General features: G+C 40.3%; 1 protein-coding gene, 1 long non-coding RNA gene and 1 other non-coding gene across 3 annotated transcripts; all 3 read right to left on the bottom strand.

Moving 5' to 3' along the window:
- Nucleotides 1–1,677: 1,677 nt before the first annotated feature.
- Nucleotides 1,678–18,220, bottom strand: TOMM20 (translocase of outer mitochondrial membrane 20). Its single transcript, XM_072823024.1, has 5 exons — nt 17,878–18,220; nt 12,201–12,247; nt 9,668–9,749; nt 5,813–5,955; nt 1,678–2,933 (listed from the first exon to the last, which is right to left on the bottom strand). The coding sequence occupies exons 1-5, from the start codon at nt 17,996–17,998 to the stop codon at nt 2,889–2,891; spliced, it is 438 nt and encodes a 145-aa protein (XP_072679125.1). The 5' UTR covers nt 17,999–18,220; the 3' UTR covers nt 1,678–2,888.
- Nucleotides 12,446–15,481, bottom strand: LOC140631768 (uncharacterized). The gene is made up of 2 exons (XR_012029281.1): nt 15,118–15,481; nt 12,446–14,861 (listed from the first exon to the last, which is right to left on the bottom strand). It is a non-coding gene; the product is annotated as an uncharacterized lncRNA (long non-coding RNA).
- On the bottom strand, nt 17,453–17,587 carry LOC140632803 (small nucleolar RNA SNORA14). The gene has a single exon (XR_012030488.1). It is a non-coding gene; the product is annotated as a small nucleolar RNA SNORA14 (small nucleolar RNA).
- Nucleotides 18,221–22,494: the final 4,274 nt, after the last annotated feature.

Genomic DNA, 22,494 nt, shown 5'->3' with positions numbered 1-22,494 from the left:
AGCAGGCTCCATGCAGGGAGCCCGACGTGGGACTCGATCCCCGGTCTCCAGGATCACACCCCAGGCTGCAGGCGGCGCCAAACCGCTGCGCCACCGGGGCTGCCCTTGCCAAACTTTCTAAGGGGTAAGATGACTCCCAACATTTGCTGGGTCAAGTTCTATGTACTTTACATAAATTCAATGTGAATGTAGATTGTGGCTATCTGTTGACAGGACAGCATGGACACTGCCAGTCCATTCTAAGTGCACTTTCACCTCAAGTACAAACTGTGGAATCAAACTATAGAACCCTTCCCAAGGAAGGACACCACGGTGCATGGATACAGATTTCAAATTCCAAAGACTTTATAAAGTGTGCAACATTAGTGCATGGGCACATTCAGGCTGTCATCACGCTCTTAAATCTTGGCTTCAGCACCATTTGGCTGGCATCACCCCTACTTCCTGGTTCCGTCACCATGGAGAACTTTAGGCAAGAAACTGTATTCAGCAATTAAACGCCTGGGGAAAAACCATGGTTAGGCTTTTATTTTTATTTAAAGATTTTATTTATTCATGAGACACAGAGAGAGAGAGAGGCAGAGACATAGGCAGAGGGAGAAGCAGGCTCCATGCAGGGAGCCCAATATGGGACTTGATCCTGGGACCCCAGCATCACGCCCTGAGCTGAAGGCAGACACTCAACCACTGAGCCACCAGGCGTCCCTAGGCTTTTTTTTAAATTTCAAACCAGACCAAACCAAACCAAACCAAACACAACTAACTTTCAAAAGTGGCACCTAATTTTAAAGCTATCATTTAAATAAGAAAATGCATAACCAACTATACTGGAAAGATATCACAATCTTTTCAACAAGCATTAGATCAAAGTTATTATTCACAAAGCCAAGTGGTACCCAGCTAGCTCAGATCACACAATTCTCAAAGGGCATTTAGTCTTCATACCCTCCTCCGAGGCTAAGCTGACGGCTCACACCCTCCAGCCAGTCCTTTTCTGGGCCCATTCCTTCTTTCTGAGCTGTCTGTCCCTTACTCCCCCACCCCCCCCCCTATAACTCTGACCTATATTCTGAATGCCTTTGGTCTGAATACTCCCTCTGGATAGGTGTGGTGGTGGTGGTGGTGGGTATAGGACAAAAGACTGTTTCTTAGCTCTGTGACCGACCAATCACCACTACACTGCTTTGGATTTGGGATCTATTAGTAAAACTGGCTAACCAGCATTTTTGCACTGGTTATCTCCCTATCCCCACCGAAGGACAGGACACAGACAGGGTGTCATTTAAAAAAAAAAAAAAAAAAAAAAAAAAAAGCAGCATGCTGCTTAGGGATGAGGGATCATGAACCTGGAAGGTACACAAGGAAGTCTTAAGTGTCTGAGTTACGTAGTCTGATGTTCTAATTTGATAGATGAGAATACTAGGGGTAAGTTCAGAGATGTATGTGACTGCCAAAGGCTGTGGGGTTGTCCAGAAGCAAAAACTTAAAACCATGCTCCAAATTCTTTCCTCTATATCCCAACTACAACATAAACCCAAGGTTAAGGTTAAGGACAACTTGTAAGTAAATTAAGTAAAATATACAAGTACATAAGAAAAAGTCTTCGGGATCTCTCCAGATTTCTAGACAGAATAAAGGCAATGTGTACAGGGAGGAATTGTTACTCAGTTCAACAGATGACAGTAAGTACCAAGATCTTTATTCTCAGACCTGATGTGCAATCTGTGACTACAGATGACATGTCACTATTTTGAGAACATCTCCATTCTTTGCAAGTCTTCAGTCACAAGGTTACACCTTATTCTCATCATAACAAGATAAATGAATCAGATTGAAAGAGGATTAAGGAGATACACTGAAGATAAAAGCAAAGGAGAACATTTTACAAGCTTAGCATCCCAGTTACCCTACAGGTTAAGTTTCAGATTTACAAGAGTAGCGACAGAACCATATAATTTCAGTGAAAAGCAACATAAGTTAGATCTTTTTTAAAAAGGGGAAGTGGGTTTAGAAATACTAGGTCAGGCAAGCATGCAAACTTCAGAGTAAAAATAATGCAAGGCCTGGTTGTCCAAACAAATATATACCTCAGGAGAAGGTGGATTTGAAGATGCTGAATAAAACCAAATGAATTAAAAGCTAAAAGGGACACTTCTCTGAATTAGCAGACAAATTCCCTTACTGTTTGAGGAAAGAGGGCAGACAGTAACTGGTGAAGCTCACATGGCTAGATTAAGGATGTACATAGATCTAATTCCCGGTGCTAATTGCAACTACATACATCTAAATACAAAGAGATAAATATCCAGAACACATTAAGCCCACCAATTTAAACAAAACATTTCAAGACAAATACACAGGGAGGGAGGAATTAATACAGCACAGCAGCAAATCTCACATATTTAAGAGATTAAATGGAAAGAAATAATCTCTCAAGATTTTTAATGCTCAGTTTTGATAAACAAAAGAAGTTTCCATCCAATTGTTTTATTAGAGCAAAGTGTATTAGCTTAAAAAAACGTGCATTCTTCAGCTTTCTCTTATACTTTTTTGCCTATCTTTCAAAACTAAGCACTGAGTATTTTTAATATAAGTAGTGATGTTATATGTACACTTTTTAATTGCACGTTTTAAGAATAAAATAAATCCATGATATTTTGGTAACTCATAGTGTATTTATAAAATGAAAACGCTTTCTATCAAAATACACTTTTCACTGGGAAAAATAAATAAAACAGATGAATGGATCTACACAAAGTAAAAATTAACTTTGGTAGATTTCAGCATAGGACAGTCCATAACAAGCCTATTTGCCCTTACTCCCCCAGAGCTGCTCATCTTCTGACTTAAGATTTTAAAAATATTTTTGAGATTATGTTGACATTTTCTCATTCCACATCATCTTCAGCCAAGCTCTGAGCACTTACAATTCTCTGAAAGAGAAAAGAAAAATTTTTTATTTTATTTAAAAAACATTTTTTTAAATTTATTCATTAGAAACACAGAGAAACAAGCCCCTCGCATGGAGCCTGATGTGGGACTCCAATACCGTACCACGGGATCATGCCCTCAGCTAAAGGCAGATTCTCAACTGCTGAACCATCCCAGGCATCCCCTCCAAAAATTAATTTTTAAAAGTCCTTTGTAAGAGACAAGAATATCCAATAGGAAAAGAGTGTCTTCAATAAATGGTGTTGAGAAAACCATACAGCTACATGCAAAAGAATGAAATGGGACCACTTCCTTACAGCATGCACAAAAATAAACTCAAAATGGATTAAAGATCTAAATGTGAGACCTGACACCATAAAACTTCTAAAAGAAAACAGTGGCAATAATCTCGTGGACAAAGGCCTTAACAACCTTTTTCTATGTATGTCCCCTCAGGCAAAGAAAACAAAAGCAAAAATAAACCACTGGGACCACACAAAATAAAAAGCTTTTACATAGCAAAGTAAACCAACAAAATGAAAAGGCAACCTACTGAAGGGTATTTGTAAATTATGTATCTAATAAGGGGTTAATAGCCAAAATATATAAAGAACTACAACTAACATGGAGGAAAAAACATAATAATTCAATTTAAAACAGGCAGAAGACCTGAATACACATTTCCCCAACAGACATATGCAAAGATATTCAACACCATTAATCATCAGGGAAATGCAAATCAAAACCACAATGAGATATCACTTCACACCTCTCAGAATGCCCAGAACCAGAAAGATAACAAGTGTTGACAAGGACTGAAGAAAAAGGAACTCATGCATTGCCTGGACTGTAAACTGGTACAGCCACGGTGGAAAACAGTATAAAGGTTTCTCAAAAAATTAAAAATAGAAATACCATATGGTGCAGTAATTCCACAACTGGTTATTTACCTAAAGAAAATGAAAATACTAATTTGGAAAGATGTATGCACCTCTACATCATTGCAGCATTATTTACAATAGCCAAGATAGGGAAGCAACACTATGTGTCCATCAATGGATAAATGGATAAAGAAGTGGTATACATATACAACGAACTATTATGTAGCTGTAAAAAAGAATGAGATCTTGCTACCTGCCACATGGATGGACATAGAGGACATTGTGCTAAGTGTTATTTCCTTAAGATAAAGATAAGCACCATCTGATTTCACTTTTATGTGGCATCTAAAAACCATGAAGAAAAAAAGGAGAAAGAGATTCATAAATACAAATTGGTGGTTGCCACAAGGTAAGTGGGTTACGGGGATGGGCAAAACAAGTGAAGGGGAGTGAGAGGTCCAGGAATAACTTATTCCAGTTATGTAAGGAATAAATCACAGGGATAAAAAGTACAGCACAGGGAATATATACTCTATCATGTAATACCATTGTATGGTGAGGCAGATAATGTCTGTCTGTGCCACACCTAGTAAGACCATAATGTACAGACTTGTCAACACCTGAAACTAATGTAATATTATGTGTCAACAATACGTCAATTTCAAAAAAAAATTTTAAGGGAAAAAAATGTCCTTTGTATTCAAAGAATCAAACCTTGCTAAAGTTTACCCACTCTAAGATTTCATCATTTAACACTGTTAGACACTGTTATCAAAGAAAATAATGACCATACTACTGCCGGTCCCATTTCAAAATCCAAGGAGGGTTAACATTATACTCTTTTACATATTAATCAATTATGTAACTAAAACCAAAAAGAATTTAAGATCTCTTTTCACTCTCATATAAACTGAGAATACTGATTAGTGCTTAACTTGTCATTCTATGCTCCCAACATTTCCCTTTTTACCCTGAAAATACTCAGTCATCATATAAGAAGGAATACAGTAATTCCAAAATTAGCATTTGAAAATATTTCCAGATAACATGAGTTAATGGAGTAAAGGAGGCCATTTTTATAAAGAGGAGTTCAGGCTTCATCCTGAACTCATCCATATTTCAAAAGACCTCACTCTCAGATCCATCTTCCAAAAGCACTATGCTATGCTGCCTTTGCAAGAGCAGATAATATTAAACTGAGAAATCTGATTTAGATAGACTAGGAATCACATTAGTACAAATAAAAAGGATTAAGACCAAATCTTTGATTTTCCAACTCTTTCCTTTAAATCTTTGGGGCCTTTATTTTCAGAAGAAAATAGTCCCTTTCCAAAATAGCTGAGTATACATCAGTTTGAACAATCAACCAACTTTTAATCACACCAACTATGGAAATTAATACACGAATAAACTATTCCAAAAAATAGATTCATTTTGGTTCCCTGGAAAAGATTTAAAAAATGAACAGAATGCATTTTAATCAATTCTTAAGTTAGATATAGTCTTACGCAGATGTAATCAAATAGCTCCAAGCTCAAAGTCCACCTTGGCAGAAGCAGAGGCACTGGGGCCTTTAGACAAGTGAGGTCAGAGGATATCCACAATCCTTTAGGATATAATCTCAGGGTAGGCCATCTTGGCTCCTCTGCCCTCTGCGCCTGGCCACTTAACTGAACGCATGGGCTCCCAAAAGTTGATAGAAACCTAGGTTCAGTAGCTGACAGTGGACTAATTTGAAATACGAAGGCCTGAGATTTAGTACTATGAGACTTATTTCCTGACCCATACGTAGGGGCACAACAACTAGATCTTATGCCCAATCACGTCAATATTATTAGGGGAAGAAAAGTTTCAAGCACTGCTATCTCTAATTCTACTTTGATTCCAAGATAAGTTTCATAATTTCATAATGTACACTAGACTAATTTTTCAATATCAATGTCCCTAAAATATTTAATTCTCAGATTCTACCCACTTTTATTAACATTTCAAATCCTTACCTGACTAATTGTTGGAAGCTTGGTCAGAAGCATCTGGAACACTGGTGGTGGAAGAGTTTGCTGTAACACTTGCAGCAACTGCTGTGGCTGTCCACACACAGCAATTGCATTTGTTAGATGGTCTACACCCTTCTCATATTCGCCTGAAAGATTTATGTAAAAATAACATGTGACCTGGAAAGCCTTTGCCTTTGTCAAAAATTCAACTCTAAAGCCTTCATTATATCTCTAAGTGATACTGACCAAAAATATCACACAAGTAAAACCTTGGAAGTAATCTATAATACGTATATATAACTGGATATTATTAAACCATTACTAAGAATAAATCAGATCACAAGTATTGAAAGTATCTTCAAAACACATTTAAAAAGGGGAGAAATTAAAGTGTAAAAATGTCCAATTATATTCCTACTTACAGATTTACAATATTTCTGAAACAGTGTATTAGACAGAAATTGCTAACTACAGAACCCTTCTTCTTCTTCTTCTTCTTTTTTTTTTTTAAAGATTTTATTTATTTATTCATGAGAGACACAGAGAGAGAGGCAGAGACACAGGCAGAGGGAGAAGCAGGCTCCATGCAGGGAGCCTGATATGGGACCAGATCCCGGGTCTCCAGGATCACACCCTGGGCTGAAGGCAGCACTAAACTGCTGAGCCACCTGGGCTGCCCCAGAACCCAACTTTTCTGAGAAGAACCCAAAGATTGGGAACTGAGGAGGAAAGGGGGCCCAAATTCACTTTAGACTAATCCTTATACTATTTTAAATGTTACTACATGCAAATACAAGAAAGAAAAAAACTTTTAAGTAACGCTAGTAGGAAAAACAGTCACACTAATGGAAGTGGCAAGAAGCTGGTGGCAAAAAGAGGTTAACTCTGAGTGATAGGACTTTTAAAACTTATCCTACAATGGACATATTACTTTTTTAAAAAAGATTATTTTCTGGATTGGTGAGCACATCAAGGTATTAAGAGGGTGGTGCATCCAGAGACAGTAGAAGATTCTCATGTCCTGCCCACCCATCCTCGCACACCTCATCGTATGCATCTCTTCTATCTGGCTGCTCCTGAGTCATATCCTTTATAATAAACCAGTAAACACAGTTTTCCAACCCTGAATAAGAATGTGACCTAATAAAGGAACTGAGGATGGCATGTGAAGAAGAATTGCCTTGCTATAACATTTCACTTGTTGGGACGCCTGGGTAGCTCAGTGGTTGAGTGTCTGTCTTTGCCTAGGGCATGATCCCAGAGTCCCGGGATCAAGTCCCACCATCAGACTCCCTGCATGGAGCCTGCTTCTCTCTCTGACGGTGTCTCTGCCTCTCTCTCTCCTCTGTGTCTTTCATAAATAAATAAAAAATCTTAAAAAAAATTCACTTGGGAAAATCTAAAGACTGAGATATTCAAACTGAATAAAGCAAAACTCTACAAAGCATTAAAAGATTTTATTAAAATTGGAAAATACAAAAGAATTAGGTCTTTTGCATGGGCTTGGACTTCCATGAGAGGACACAATGGCTCCACTGACTTAGAAATTAAGATGCCACTGAATTCTCAAGCCAATGAATTTACAGGCAATATATGGGACTGCAACACTGTTGTCTGGGGATATTAATTCTGATTATTAAATGAAATCAGAGCAGCTACTGGATTGTTATATGTAAAACACAGAATCCCAAGACACCTCCTATTATTTCTAAATATACTGGAAATAGTCAATGAACCACCATAGCAACTCAATACAATTTCTTCTCTACATTGTAGACTTGAGTCCATTCACATCAATCCTGAGATGAGATCTGGTTCAGTTAACAGAATATGCTTATGGAAGACCCTAGATGGTGGAGGCCATGCCAAGCAATGAAGTTCACTGCCTAAATAACTTACACCTTTACATGGTTTATGGTTTACTTAGATGTTGACTTTCTCCCCTAATACTAACCAACCTGATTCTTCAACCTTAGGTTTGGTTGGTAGTTTCCACCAGAAGAAAGGCAACTTGGTAGAGTTAAGTAACCCTCTGGATGGTGTGGAGTTAAAGTGTAGAATATGAGCTTAGGAAAAAGAGTTAACTCTTCCCTGTCCTTCCTCCCAGCCACCATGAGTTACTGTGCATTGCGGCCATCTGTTGACTTAAGCTGTTAGCTTCAGTTTGAGAAGGACAGTAATACAGTCTATAAAATGAGCTCTATGAGGATTTAAGTGCTTTACTATTACCCTATGATTAAATCTCAGGTTTTTCTTATTGTAATGAGGTAAAAAAGCCAAAATTACTTTCTAGTAAGACATTTCCATTTTTATTTGTAAATATTATCAGCCTACTATGCCATCCAAATGAAGATAATTATTTCTTAAAGAAAAAAACAAAAAACGCATAGAAATTACTAGGAAGGAGGAGACAAAACAAAAAATAACATGTCACCACCACTTCAAACCTTTAATTCTTTCCATAAAAACAAAACAAAAAAATCACAAATGACATTCATGATACTAAGTCTATGATACAGCAATGAGCATAAGAAAAACCATTTTTATCAACGATAGCAAATACTTCGAAGCTATTTTTCTAATAAAAGCTAATTTGAGGGCACCTGGGTAGCACAGTTGGTTAAGCATCAGATTTGATTTCAGCTGAGGTGATGATCTTAAAGAATCCTTAAAGAATGGAGCTAAACAGCTCTGCACTGGGGCATGGAGCCTGCTTAAGATTCTATCTCTGCCCCTCCTCCCTATCCCCAGGCAGAAAGTCTATCTCAATAAATAAATCTTTTAAAAATAAATAAATAAAAGCTAATTTGACACTAAAAATTTACAAATACATTTAAGACTCTACCGATTCTAGTTCTCCAATTGGCCTGTTTGATCATTTTAACTTCGTAATAGTAATGTTTTAAAGAAATAATCCTTAGTCCTTAATTGAATACATAAAGCACAAAAGCTTAAACTCTAGATCAGATTCGTATCACTGACTGAAATCAAGCACCATAAACTCACTGTATGGCTCTGACAGGTAAATTAACCTTCTCTGGGATTTACATTAGCCACTCTTTCCAATAAATAAATATTGGAAAAGACCTGAAGATTACATGAAGAAGTTGAGGAAGCAGATTCAGTTACTATTTACATATTACGACTATATTCTCTGAACTGCTTAAAAAAAAAAAAAAAACACAACCCTCATTTGTAAAGATTACTCATAGTATCTGTATCATATAGCAAATAAACTTCAAACTCACTCAAAACATTATGGACAATGATGATCCATGAGAAGTATTTTTCTAGAGCCAGTCTTTAGTTTTAGAGAGTGAGAGAATGAGAGAGAGACAGCACGCAAGCGTGGGAGACCGCATGAGCCAGGGCAGGGGACAGGGAGAATCCCAAGCAGAGACCACATGGGGCTCAATCTCAGAATCCCAAGATCACGACCTGAGCTGAAATCAAGAGTGAGGCACTTAACTGGTAGAGCCACCCAGGAACCCCTAGAACCAGCCTTAAATAAAATAATCCTCCCATTACTAAATGACTTGTCTTGAAATACTTAGAAAACCTTTTTTAAAAGCTGCTACATGGGACACTTGGGTGGCTCAGCAGTTGAGCGTCTGTCTGCCTTTGGCTCAGGGCATGACCCCGGGTCCAGGGATCGAGTCCCATAGCGGGCTCCCTACAGGGAGCCTGCTTCTCCCTCTGCCTTTCTCTCTCTCTCTCATGAATAAATAAATAAAATATTTAAGAAATAAAAATAAAAGCTCCACTACACGCACACACACACAAAAAAAATCCCATTATCACTATAAATTTATATTAGTGTGAAAAATTCTAATTTCTTAGTCTTTTAATGAATATTACCTTGGGCTAACAACTCTTCACCAAGCTGTATTTCTTCAAGGAAGAATTTCTGAACCGCTTCAGCATCTTTAAGGTCAGGTAACTGTTTGGAAATAGAATAATAAATAATATCAAAATCATGCTGGGGATATAATCAATACACAGAAAATCATGACACTAAAAACAAAACAACAAAAACTGAGTAACTCATAAAAAACGATAAAAAGAAATTTACTCTTTAATACTTACAAGCATTAATTTATAATCTACATTTAAATGAATACAAGAAAAAAATACTTAATGATCAAACTGATACTAGAACAGTTCTCAGAAAGCTGTGCATCAAACCTAAAGTAAAAAATGGAGTACAACGATCTCTATCGTAAAATATGCATACTTACATTAATGTGATTGTTGTTATTACAGATTTTTATATAACTAGAGTCAACTGTTTTTCTGATCCAACATTATTTTTATTTATTTTTTAAAGATTTTATTTATTCATTCATGAGACAGAGAGAGAGAGAGAGAGAGAGAGAGAGGCAGAGACACACAGGCAAAGGGAGAAGCAGGCTCCATGCAGGGAGCCTGACATGGGACTCCATCCTGGGTCTCCAGTATCATGCCCTGGGCTGAAGGCAGCGCTAAACCGCTGAGCCACTGGAGCTGCCCTCCAGCATTATTCTGAATAGATTTTACATGTATCTACAGGATTATTTTAAATGGTAATAGAATATTCCATTGAAGGAATATAGGATTGCTTAATCATGATGTAGTTGTTGCACATTTGAGCTAATTCTCATTTCTTTGCTATTACAAACTGCTACAAAAAGCAGCTACTACAAAGCAGCTTTATGTAAATAAGTTCCCATTCCTGTGTCCCTGTTTTGTAGTTTGTTACATATTACCAGCTATGGTAATCAGCTTTATGACTTATCATTAAAAAAACATAAACCTACTTATTAAAAAGTCCTATTTTATTTAAAAAACCTAGACTTCTATTAGTGGAAGTTTTTGGTTTCTAATATTATACCAATACAGATGAAAAACTTAAATTTCTCAAAGTAGAGGCATCTTTCATCAACTATCTCAGCCTAGGTTTTGATTATGCCTGTATCTAAAAATACATACTGATGTATATGTCTTTATCTACCTTAGGTTGTCCTTAGAAAGAAAAGGCTAATGAAACATTAAGAACATACTACATAGTTCAGAAAGGTAGTTGGACATAATGGGACAAAGTGGTTGCTTCTCAGTTTCACTTCACTATTATCGTGTCCAGTTACTTAGCTGTGTTGATTTCTTATTTCAAAATAATAAAATATAACATTTTCTGATTTAATTTTTCTTAGCCTCAACTTTCTTTAAAAAGAATCATCACTGATCCTGTAGTCCAAGTCCTGGGAATCCAACAATGGAACGGATTTCAATGAAAAAGAAAAACATTTTTTTAATCAAGCAGAGAAACCTATGTAGTCATTAAAAATAATTATGGGGCAGCCCGGGTGGCGCAGCGGTTTAGCGGCCGCCTGCAGCCCAGGGTGTGATCCTGGAGACCTGGGATCGAGTCCCACGTCAGGCTCCCTGCATGGAGCCTGCTTCTCCTTCTGCCTGTGTCTCTGCCTCTCTCTCTCCGTATCTCATGAATAAATAAATAAATAAATAAAATCTTTAAAAAAAATAATTATGAACACAGGATCTATGAAAAGAAAAAAAAAGATTTTTAAAAGATTTTTATTTATTCATGAGACACAAGCAGAGGGAGAAGTGGGCTCCATGCAGGGAGCCCAATATGGGGCTCGATCTCGGGACCGTGGGATCACACCCTGAGCCAAAGGCAGACACCCAACTGCTGAGCCACCCAGGCATCCCCCCAAAAGGATTTTTATCTGCATGTACATATTACATCAAGGTTAAATTTGCCATGTGTTAGGATTCTGGATCAGTAGTATGAATAATCTGGTGTAACTTTTGAAGCAAATAGTATGTGGTTCTTTTAAAGGAAGCTGAAGGGAGGAAAATTAAATCATTATTATTATTTTTTTAAAGATTTTATTTATTCATGAGAGAGAGAGAGACATAGAGGCAGAGACACAGGCAGAGGGAAAAGCAGGCTCCATGCTCTCTGCCCAACGTGGGACTCGATCCCAGGCCTCCAGGATCACACCCTGGGCTGAAGGCGGCACTAAACCGCTGAGCCACCAGGGCTGCCAGGAAAATTAAATTAATAAATGTTTACTGTATTACTTTGAAGCAGCTGAGTGAGAAAGTTTGAACTGTCTTCTAGAGACTATCATCTTATTTCCCCTAAAGTAACACTCATGTAGTAAGTAAGTTGTCTTGCTGTTTGGGCCAACAAGGGGGAAATAATGATAGACCAAACAATCTGCAGTTGAACTGAATTAACTATTCCGAAAAACAACAAATTATACCTTAAAATAGAAAAATCAGTGTCTGGTATCAATTAGCTTTGTCGAAATACCTTTGATGTAATTTGTAAAATTATTCTTTCTATAAAATATATAATATAAAAAAAAAAAAAAAAACAGATTACCTTGCAAAGTCCAGCTCTCTCCTTAGCAAGCTTCTGCTTCTTTCTTCCTGCAAGAAATGGAGTATTTTCATTTTACCATTATTAAAATGGGAATTAAAAGAAATCAAACGGTGGCAGTTATTCATTCTATTTGCAAAACAATGCTGAGTAGGGCTCTCTTACTTCCTTAGTCTCCTGAATTCTCAGGGTCAGGGTTCTGATCAATGAGCTGTGCATGGACAATATGACATTTCTGGGCAAGAGCTTTTACCTTCCCTTTGGGGCACCAAGATCAGCAATTTTCAAGATGGAGACGATTCCAACAGCTGATTAACTGCCACAAGCAGAGCAAGCCCCGCTCCACAGGGAAACGTAAAACACAAGCAAAGAAGCCATTGCCGTGAGAAACTTTTATTACTGAAATATAACAGATTCAATCTTTCCTGAATGTTGAAAGCTATCTGACATTCCTAAACCAGGTAATGAGAAGGTAGGAGGACAGTGTTCAGAAATGCACTGCAAGATTCTTGACTCCTGCTGGCTGACGAAAAGAAAAAACTTCTGCCTACACTCTTGCTCAATTTTTGGTCTTTTGATTTGGAAAAAAACTACGTATCTCCAAAGTGAGTGACATTAAAAATTTTAAAACCCTTAAGCCAAATCAGTAAAAGACCCTAACAGTATCTTAAGTTGCTATTTAATGGGACCCCCGGTTGGCCTCAGTTAAGCGTCTGACTCTGGGTTTCTGGCTCAGGTCATGATCTCAGGATTGTGGGATGGCCCAAGTCAGGCTATGCACTCAGGACAATACAACTGTCCCTCTTAGTTCACCTCTGCTCCAAGCCCCCACTTGCATTCACGCGTGCTCTCAAAATCTTTTAAAAATGTTTTCAAAGGGGGCAGCCCGGGTGGCTCAGCAGTTTAGTGCCACCTTCAGCCAGGGTGTGATCCTGGAGACCTGGGATCAAGTCCCAAGTCGGGCTCGCTGCATGGAGCCTGCTTCTCCCTCTGCCTGTGCCTCTGCCTTCCCCCCTCTCTCTCAATAAATAAATCTTAAAAAAATAAAATCTTAAAAATTTTTTTTCAAAGAAAAAAAAATTGCTATCTAATGATATGCTCCATGTGAAAGGGTGTTAGCACAGGGGAAGCAGGAACATCGTTTATATCCCAGCTCTTAGTGTCAGTGAGACCCTGGGCAAGTTACGGTAACTTGTCCCTCACTTTCCTCATATGTAAAACTGGCCCGAGAATGGTACATGCTTCAGAGTTGTTGTGAAAATGAAATTAGTTCAACCATGTATTTTTTAATATGGTCTAGTTTACAATGTGCCATATGAGGAGTCGATAATGGTCTCAAGTAAGCATCTGGTATTGAGATAGTTCACTACCAGCAACTCAGCTGAAGTTGTGCTATGCTAAATACCTACAGTAAGTTTCCCTAGTCACAGTGATGTGGAGATTGTGGCATAGCTAAGAAAGGTTAAGGCTCTAATACTTATTACCTCAGCGACTTTAGCAAATCTCTTAAACTCTCTAAAGATAAGGCATGTTTAACTTTACTGTGAGGAACAAAAGCTTCAGAAAACAAGGGCAGCCCTGGTAGCTCAGTGGTTTAGTGCCACCTTCGGCCCGGGGCATGATCCTGGAGACCCAGGATCGAGTCCCACGTCGGGCTCCCTGCACGGAGCCTGCTTCTCTGCCTCTTTCTCTGTGTCTCTCATGAGTAAATAAAAAAATCTTAAAAAAAAAAAAAAAAGAAAACAAGCAAATGTCCACTGAAAACCTTAATGTATTCTACAAATCCAAGTCTCAATATATGACTAAAGAGACAGTGACCTGTCCACCTAACTGCAGGGAGAGGAGTTAATTTATTGTGGTCCAGGAAACTTTTCTCTTCTACCCTTACAAACTGGGTTTAACCACACCAGTACCTCTTGCCAACTCGAACCCCGAAAACTTCTAAAGTGCTACCACTCTAAGGATTAAATTCTAGCTGCTTCAACAAAGAAATATACATTAAATAGGCTGATCTTATATGTAATTTTGAAGACTGCCTATTTTTCTAACAAACTACCTTTCATGGGTGTTCATCTTCAGGCAACTAACTGTGGGGACACAGAACACATAATATTCTATCTTCAATTTGCTTAAGGGTATCCTTAGGCACAGAATAATGCTACTATACTATATTAATTACTAAATATCACTACTGCTACACAGAAGCAGCAGACCTGAAGGCAAAGGAACAATGAGAAGTTGAGGGAAGTACTCAGCAAGTTTTAGATGCCACGTGCCAGACACTATTATAAAGGCTATTAATTTGCTTGCTTGATCCTCACAGTAACACTCAAACAAGTACTACTATGAGCTCCATTTTACAGATGAGAACGTTTACCAAGGTCGTAACTATTAAGCAGGGAGAGGGACAATTCAAAGCCAAGCAGATGAACTTCAGAACACGTGTCCTCAAACATTATTCTGTATCGCCTCCATATGCTAGAGGGAAGCTGTAACAATGCTGACCGACAATACGACTCCATCTTTGGCCTTCCATCTTGTTCACATGTGCACTGGCTGACCTCTCTGGAGACTTTGTGTTCCTGGTCCCTTGGAGTTTCATGTACATACCCTAGAAAGGCCCAAGGCCACAATGGGGCAGTCTTTCTTTGGCCTTCCATGAATCTGTGAGAGAGAACACAGCATTTCTTCTTCCTGACACAGGCAGTGCCACAATATCTAATGAAAGGTTAGCTGTCATTTGGGTGCATGCAAATCCTCTGAGGTGTGGGCGAACCTTTTAATCTTGCAACAATGCCATTTCTGTTAATGCCCTCACTCTATAAAATCTGTGGACTTAGGTCTGGACTTTGTGGAGAGCAACTGTGCAGCCGGATTGTCATCTGCCCACCCCTCCCCTTGCAAAATAAGCTGCAAAAACCTGTAAAGTGTATGGAGTCATCAGCTTCATTTTTCAGCCACAAAGTATCTTCTCAGTTTGGGAGATACTTTATTATCCTTCCACTACCTTCTATCCCTTCTTCTTCTTCTTCTTCTTTTTTTTTTTTTTTTTTTTTTTTTTTAAGATTTTACTTATTTACTCATGAGAGAGACAGAGAGAAGGGGAGGGGGCAGAGACACAGGCAGAGGGAGAAGCAGGCTCCATGCAGAGAGCCCAATGCAGGACACGAACCCAGGACTCCAGGATCACACCCTGGGCTGAAGGCAGATGCTAAACCACTGAGCCACCCAGGGGTCCCTCCTTCTATCCCTTCTAACAGAAGTGAACACATTCCCATAAAAAGAAAAGGGACCTCCAAAATGAACATGGCAAGTTAGTGGAATAAACAGAATTTGCTAAGCCAGATTTCTGGAAAATGACAAAAATAATAATGAAACCCACTAGAGAGAAACTTAGTTTCCATTACTATCAATCTTATAAATTTTTTTTTAATTCAGTGGAGAGTGATTGTGTTTGAATGTCTGACTGATACCAATACCAAATTTAAGACTGATTAGTTGCTTTAATTTCTAGCATAAGATTAAATTTCTAGCTTTAGTTTCATAAAACAATTTACTTGTTATTTTATCAGTATATTATACTATCCCTGTAATAAGGGAAGAATACTAATAGACTGAAAAACCATGGAATTACACATTCAATGAGTAAAATCAAGCCTTGACTCAGTTATTACCTAGAAATTAATCCCAAGTGCTACTATATAAACCTAACAAGTTAAAACAGATCTTGTCTACTTTCAAACATACACATAAAACATGAACTTACAGATTGCAGAATCACTCTGAATAAAAATTTTACTTCCTAAAGAAAGTATCAACAAATAATTATATTTATAAACATTCTTTCACATCCATTTATTACCACATGCCAGGGACCGTACTAAAGTCCCTACATACTAGAACATTTCACAAAAGAGGGAAATGAAAGTTTTAGTCGCTTGCCCAAGGTTACTCATCATTCAAGGCTGACCACTGAAATCATTAGGCCACTAACTCCAGGAAAAAAAAAAAAAAATTATGGACTGAAGATGATGGAAAAGGGACTTTGAAAATAATCTCCCAATTTGTCTAAAATGACAGCTCTTACGGTTTCCTCAACCAAAAATTAGTTTTCTCAAGGTTTCTAATGACCAGATTACAGTGTTTCCAGAGGAAGAAAAGCTTAATCCATTCTTTACTAAGCTCTGTAGCCAAACCACCACCACCATCCCTCCAACTAATATTGAAACTACCCGAAAATGATCTAAATTTCTAGCTATGCTTAGAGCCAGCATTTCTGGAAGGGCTTTCTCTTGTCGGCAATGATGGTGAGTGCTTCACACAGCGTCTTCACAAAAACAACCAGAGGCAGGGGATATTACCTGATTTTACCAGCTATGAAAATCAAGATTGGGATCCCTGGGTGGCGCAGCGGTTTGGCGCCTGCCTTTGGCCCAGGGCGCGAGCCTGGAGACCCGGGATCGAGTCCCACATCGGGCTCCCGGTGCATGGAGCCTGCTTTTCCCTCTGCCTATGTCTCTGCCTCTCTCTCTCTGTCTGTGACTATCATAAAAAAAAAAAAAAAAGAAAAAAAAAGAAAATCAAGATTAAGCAAGTTTAAAATTACACAGCTGATCTATGACTAACCCAAGCCTGGAAAAATGAGTGTCTGAATCCAAAATGGCTTTCCTTCCATTAATCTATCTAACTGTAAATAAGATAAATTCTCTGTATCCCTTCCCTCCCAAAACATATGACAGCTAGAATTAGATGTCATGTTCTAGATGATTTAAGATCATCTTATGCCCCCAAGAGGGTAGGTCACTAGCCACGTGGGGCTTCTGAACACTTGAAATATCTTACTAGAGCTTAATTAAATGAGGATAATCACACCTTCATACCTTCTGGGCTTTAATACCTTACGTATCAATCTTATTTTTAAGATTCATTTCTTTTAGAGAAAGTACACAAGTGTGGGGAGGGGCAGGGGGCAAAGGAGGGCAGGGAGGTAGACTCCGCGCTCGAGAGGGAACTCACGACCCTGAGACCATGACCTGAGCTGGAACCAACAGCTGGATGCTAAACCCGCTGACCCACCCCGGTGCCCCTCAATTTTAATTTTAGAGATTATTTTGACTGAGCAACCTAGATAAGTCATAAAAATATTTCTTATCCAACAAATTTACTCTTCCACTGTTGCTAATACGGAGGCCTTCGAAATGTAAAGACCACGAAGGTCTTGGTGACACGATTTCCCTCATGAAAACTCGCTTAAAAGATGTCGCAGGTATGAAATAAGACTGAACCACATGGGAAGCGCAGCCCTTTGGACTCCCCTGCAATTTCTATAGCATTCACTCATATCTTGGAAGCCTTTTTAGGGAAGCTACCAAGAGGGTTTAAGAATGCGGCAACGATACCGTTGATGTACGGATCCGGTGTCGGGCACCGATTCGCAAAATACAAAACACACGACTCTCGAGTTACATAGAGCGGTTCAAAGGAGAGAGTCCCCCCATCCCCCCCCCCCCCCCCGAATGACACAATCGACCGTGCATTCCGACGGCAAGCGGTCGGGGAACACAAAATGGGAAAAAGCGTCGGTCCAAAATGGAGGGACCCGTGCAGGTCGCCGGGGGCGGGCCAGGGGCCAGGGGCGGCGGCGGCGGCGGCGGCGGCCCGGGGCAGAGGACCCACTCACGTTCTCGAAGCCTGTTCTTGAAGTTGGGGTCACTCCGCCTCTTACGGTCGAAGTAGATGCAGTACCCGATGAAAAGAGCCCCGCAGACACCGGCGGCGATGGCGCTGTTCCGGCCCACCATCTTCCCTCCACCGAGGAGCAGGGCGAGCGCGGCGGCGGCGGGGCCCGCGGAGCAGCAGTTGGCGCGACCCCTCGGCGCGGACCACGCCGCTACGACCTGACGCTCGCCGCGAAGGGCGCGGAAAGGCCGAGCGCACGCACTTCCGGGCCCAGCAGCGCGAGGCCCTGCGCGAGGCCGCGGCGGTGCCTGAGCCGCGGTGGTGCCTGAGCCGCGGCGGTGCCTGAGCCGCGGCGCCCGCGCCGTCTCTGCGCCTGCGCGGGGGCCTACGCGCGGTCGCCCAGCGCCTCCGGGCCGGGCGTGCGTCGCTGTCGGGGTTTGCTGGTGGCCTCGCGCTGCTGTTAGAGCCGCAGAGAGTGACGTAGCAAGGTGGCGCGTGGCTGCGCGGCACGCACTCAGGACTCTGCAGCTGACACGCGTGCTTGTTCAGACAAAGGTGGAAGGGGCTGACGACAGATGCTTCGTCTTACTCTTCTATAAACGAGGCAACCTGTGGCTCTTTTGATTAGGACAGAATTTGCTTTTCAAGTTCACTCACATCCGCTGTGCAGCAAGCAACATAATCTAGTGATTCGGTGTCAAAAGAACATTGCAGTATACTCTCAGGAAGGGAGGAAGAAAATGAAGCTGGACACTTCCTGGAAAAATAACGGAGAAAGGAGATTGAAAAAAATTGAAAACATGAGTCGTCTTACAGTCACTGGCAACATGGTTGTTTAAGACAAAACCTTGACCAGAAAGCATAGAAAACCGGTAAATTGAGAGGGGTGGGCACCTGGGTGGCTAAGGGGCTAAGCATCCGCCTGTGGCTCAGATCGTGATCCCATGGTTGTGGGATCGAGTCCCACACGGGGTTCCCTGCCCAGTGGGGAGCCTGCTTCTTTCCCTCTGCACCCCCACCCCGTCTCTCATAAACTAATAAAATCCTTACAAAAATAGAGAGGGGTAAGAGAAGGCATATACAGGGTTGTGTAATAAACGTGAGGGATCCTTTTGAACCCTTGAAGTGACAGCAATGCTCTTACCTTGAGCCCTTGACAAGACTATGCTGAGAAGCCTCCTGATGGGGCTGGCCAGGCCAGAGGGATCAACCATGTGGTTAGAGGGTTGGGGCTTTGATCCAGGTGACATCCCTGGGGAGGGCAAGGGATTGATTACAGGGGAGGAAGCTGGAGATTGAGTTGAACTTCATGGCCCATGGCTGACATAATGAGACCAAATAAAAACTCAAGACCCAGAAGCAGCTGAGCCTCCTAGGTTGGCAATACTCTATGTGATAATACACCAGTGTGCCCTGTGCTAGGTAGGAGGGTGAAGTTTTTTGGACTCCATTGGGAGGGGACGACAAAACCTTCCCAGACTTCTCCATGTCTTTCCCTGTGACTGGTTTGTACTTCTTTTGCTATAATAAAATTGTAATTTTAAAGTATAACATGTTCCTGGGGCACCTGACTGGCTCAGCCAGAGGAACATGAGACTCTTGATCTCCTAATTGTGAGGTCCAGCCCCATGTTGGGTGAAGAGCTTACTTAAATAAAACTTAAAAAAAAAAAAAAAAAAGTGTAACATGTTCCTGAATGAAGTCCTTATAGCTAAATTGAACCTGAAGGGGTAGTGGAAACTCCCAAACTAGTAGCCAGCTGGTCATAAAGTGACCTGGAGGACCCCCCCGCCCCCCAGCCAAATTTTTGTCTGGTGTCTGAAGGCAATCTTGTAGAAAACTGTGCTCTTAACCTATGAAGCAGACTTCATAACTCTGGATAGTTGGTATCAGAAGTTATTGCAAGGGTACTTATAGGAACATTTAGCTGGAGGCCCTAACCTAGGCCAGGAAAGCCCTCATGCTTAAGTGACGATGAACTTGAGACCCTATGGAAGACTGGAAATTGGACCAAAGGTATGCATTGCCTGGACTGGGGTGGAGGATGGGGAATGGTGTGCATTATGTACCAAAGCAAAGCAAACAATTGAGATTTACACAGAAGAGAGTAACACAAAAAGCTTTCCCTTATGCACTGCACGCATACATTCTGATTTTTCTGTTCCAAAACGCTGTCAGTCTCAGCTGTTAGAGGTATACCCTGAGCCTCAGGTATGTTGAAACAGAAGACTTATCCAAGGCCACACAGATGACATGAGGACTAGCACTCCAGCCTCTTGAAAACAGACTATATGGCCATTAGATTATGACTCCTGAATGAATGAAGAACTATCCCTGTATTGTGCATAGTAAGTAAACCTGAGGTAAATGTTCAGGTCAGACCTATGACATAAAGTAGACCAGGTAGTATGTTTATAGAAAGCATAGTTTGAGCAACATCACCCTTTTGTCCCTTAAGCACTCTACATTTTAAAACACCTGTTGTAAAACACGAGCACAGAAGAATCCTGAAACAGAAACAGCCTGGAATCCCCTATGCACTTGTTTGTGAGTCAAATCCTTACTGGGTTGTAGAATACCCTCAGTGGATCATAACTAGTGTTTGTTATTAATAAAATAGGATTTAAAATATCAGGAAGTGGGGCATCTGGCTTTTGGTTTTGGCTGAGGTCCTGGATCAGGCTCCCCGGTCAGTGCAGAGTCTTCTTGAGATTGCTCTTCCTTTCCTTCTGCCACTCCCTCTGCTCACACTGTCTCTCTCTCTCTCTCAAATAAATAAATCTTTAAAAACATACACAGATCAGAAAACAACATGTGTAGTAAGGACAAGTACTGTCATGTGCAACTTTCATGTCAGTTAAATATATCCATGTTTGTACTGGTTGCAAAGTAAAGTTAAAGCTACTACAACAGATCATAATCAAAAACAATGATAATGCTGCTCTAGTCCATGCCCCTTACTTCACCAATCAAGATATTTAGATGAAGAGGTTGAGAGGAAGGGTCCCACGTTATGCATACACAGCCCCAGAGCTTGATCAAGAACCAGATGCCCAGGCAGCCCTGGTGGCGCAGCAGTTTAGTGCCGCCTGCAGCCCAGGGTGTGATCCTGGAGACCTGGGATCGAGTCCCACGTTGGGCTCCCTGCATGGAGCCTGCTTCTCCCTCTGCCTGTGTCTCTGCCTCTTTCTCTCTCTCTCTCTGCGTCTCTCATGAATAAATAAGATCTTTAAAAAAATAAAAATAAATAAATAAAGCCCTTACATGAACCATTAAAAAAAAAAAAAAAGAACCAGATGCCCCTATGCTCCTGTCCAGGGCTCTTTACATAAAAACCTAGAGACCAAAAGGAGCACTCTACGTTAAAGACTAAAATTATACAAACTTATATGTACACTGTAAATTATACATAATATAATGTATACCAATATATACACTATAAGATACAAGAAGATTATACACCATATAGTCTTTACCTACAGTGATAGTCTATAAAGTCTATAGGCAATGTATCTTTATGTAAGTTTAACTGAAACATATGGAAAAATGCTTAAGATTATCAAGTAGTATTTACTGAACCATACTTATGAAAAACTAGATGCTAAGATGATGCTAAACATGAAATATCTACTCTCTGGATACAGGAAAATAAGAGCTCTAATTTCTACAAATTATATTTTAACCTAGTAGGTTTTCCTGGTGCTATGCCCAAAAGGCAGGATTTTAAAAATAATCCATAATGGGGCACCTGGGTGGCTCAGTTAAGCATCTACCTTCAGCTCAGGTCATGATCACAGGGTCCTGGGATTGAGCTCCACATCAGGCTCTCTGCTCAGTGGGAAGCCTGCTTCTCCCTCACCCTCTCCCTGCTCCTCCCGCAGCTTGTACTCTGTCAAATAAATAAAAAATCTTACGGATGCCTGGGTGGCTCAGTGGTTAAGTACCTGCCTTTGGCCCAGAGTGTGATCCCGGAGTCCCAAGATTGAGTCCCACATCCGGCTCCCTGCATGGAGCCTGCTTCTCTCTGCCTATGTCTCTGTCCCTCTCTCTCTCTCTGTGTCTCTCGTGAATAAATAAAAATCTTAAAAAAAAAATCTTAAAGTAAAATAATCAGTAATAACTCACTGTTTCTCAATCCCCTCACCTACCTAAGTGATACACATAAGACTCAGCACTCCTGGATTTCTCCCACCCCTCCCTCCTGGGCACAGAGGCCGCTTGGTAAGTTCTGTGAGTGGGCCAACATCTACAGCATAGGCTTGAGTCCAAGGAAAATGAAATGGTATTCTCTCTCTTGTTGAATTTTATGACTTATTTACCATATTTCATTAGAAAATATCCTTTAAATGGGGTTTTTTGAATGACTGTTTCATTCTATTGCATGACACTAATTTAAGAATACCAAGTTTTCCTGGAAGAATATTTGTTCAAATTAAAAAACAGAAATAAAAGTTGAAATCTGCTTGACAAGACAGTTTCCCAAGGACTTCAATAACAAGTTTAATTACTGGTTAAGAAATCAAAGCAACAAGTCATATAAAATCCTTGGGTTTATTACTACTAGGTTGATGAAATAAAATAGAAACCCAGAACTCCCCTTTTCACAAGTTCAAGAGAA

The sequence above is a fragment of the Canis lupus genome, chromosome 4 (genome assembly GCF_048164855.1).
Source record: "Canis lupus baileyi chromosome 4, mCanLup2.hap1, whole genome shotgun sequence".
NCBI lineage: Eukaryota > Metazoa > Chordata > Mammalia > Carnivora > Canidae > Canis > Canis lupus.
This window is presented reverse-complemented; position numbering and strand designations above follow the sequence as displayed.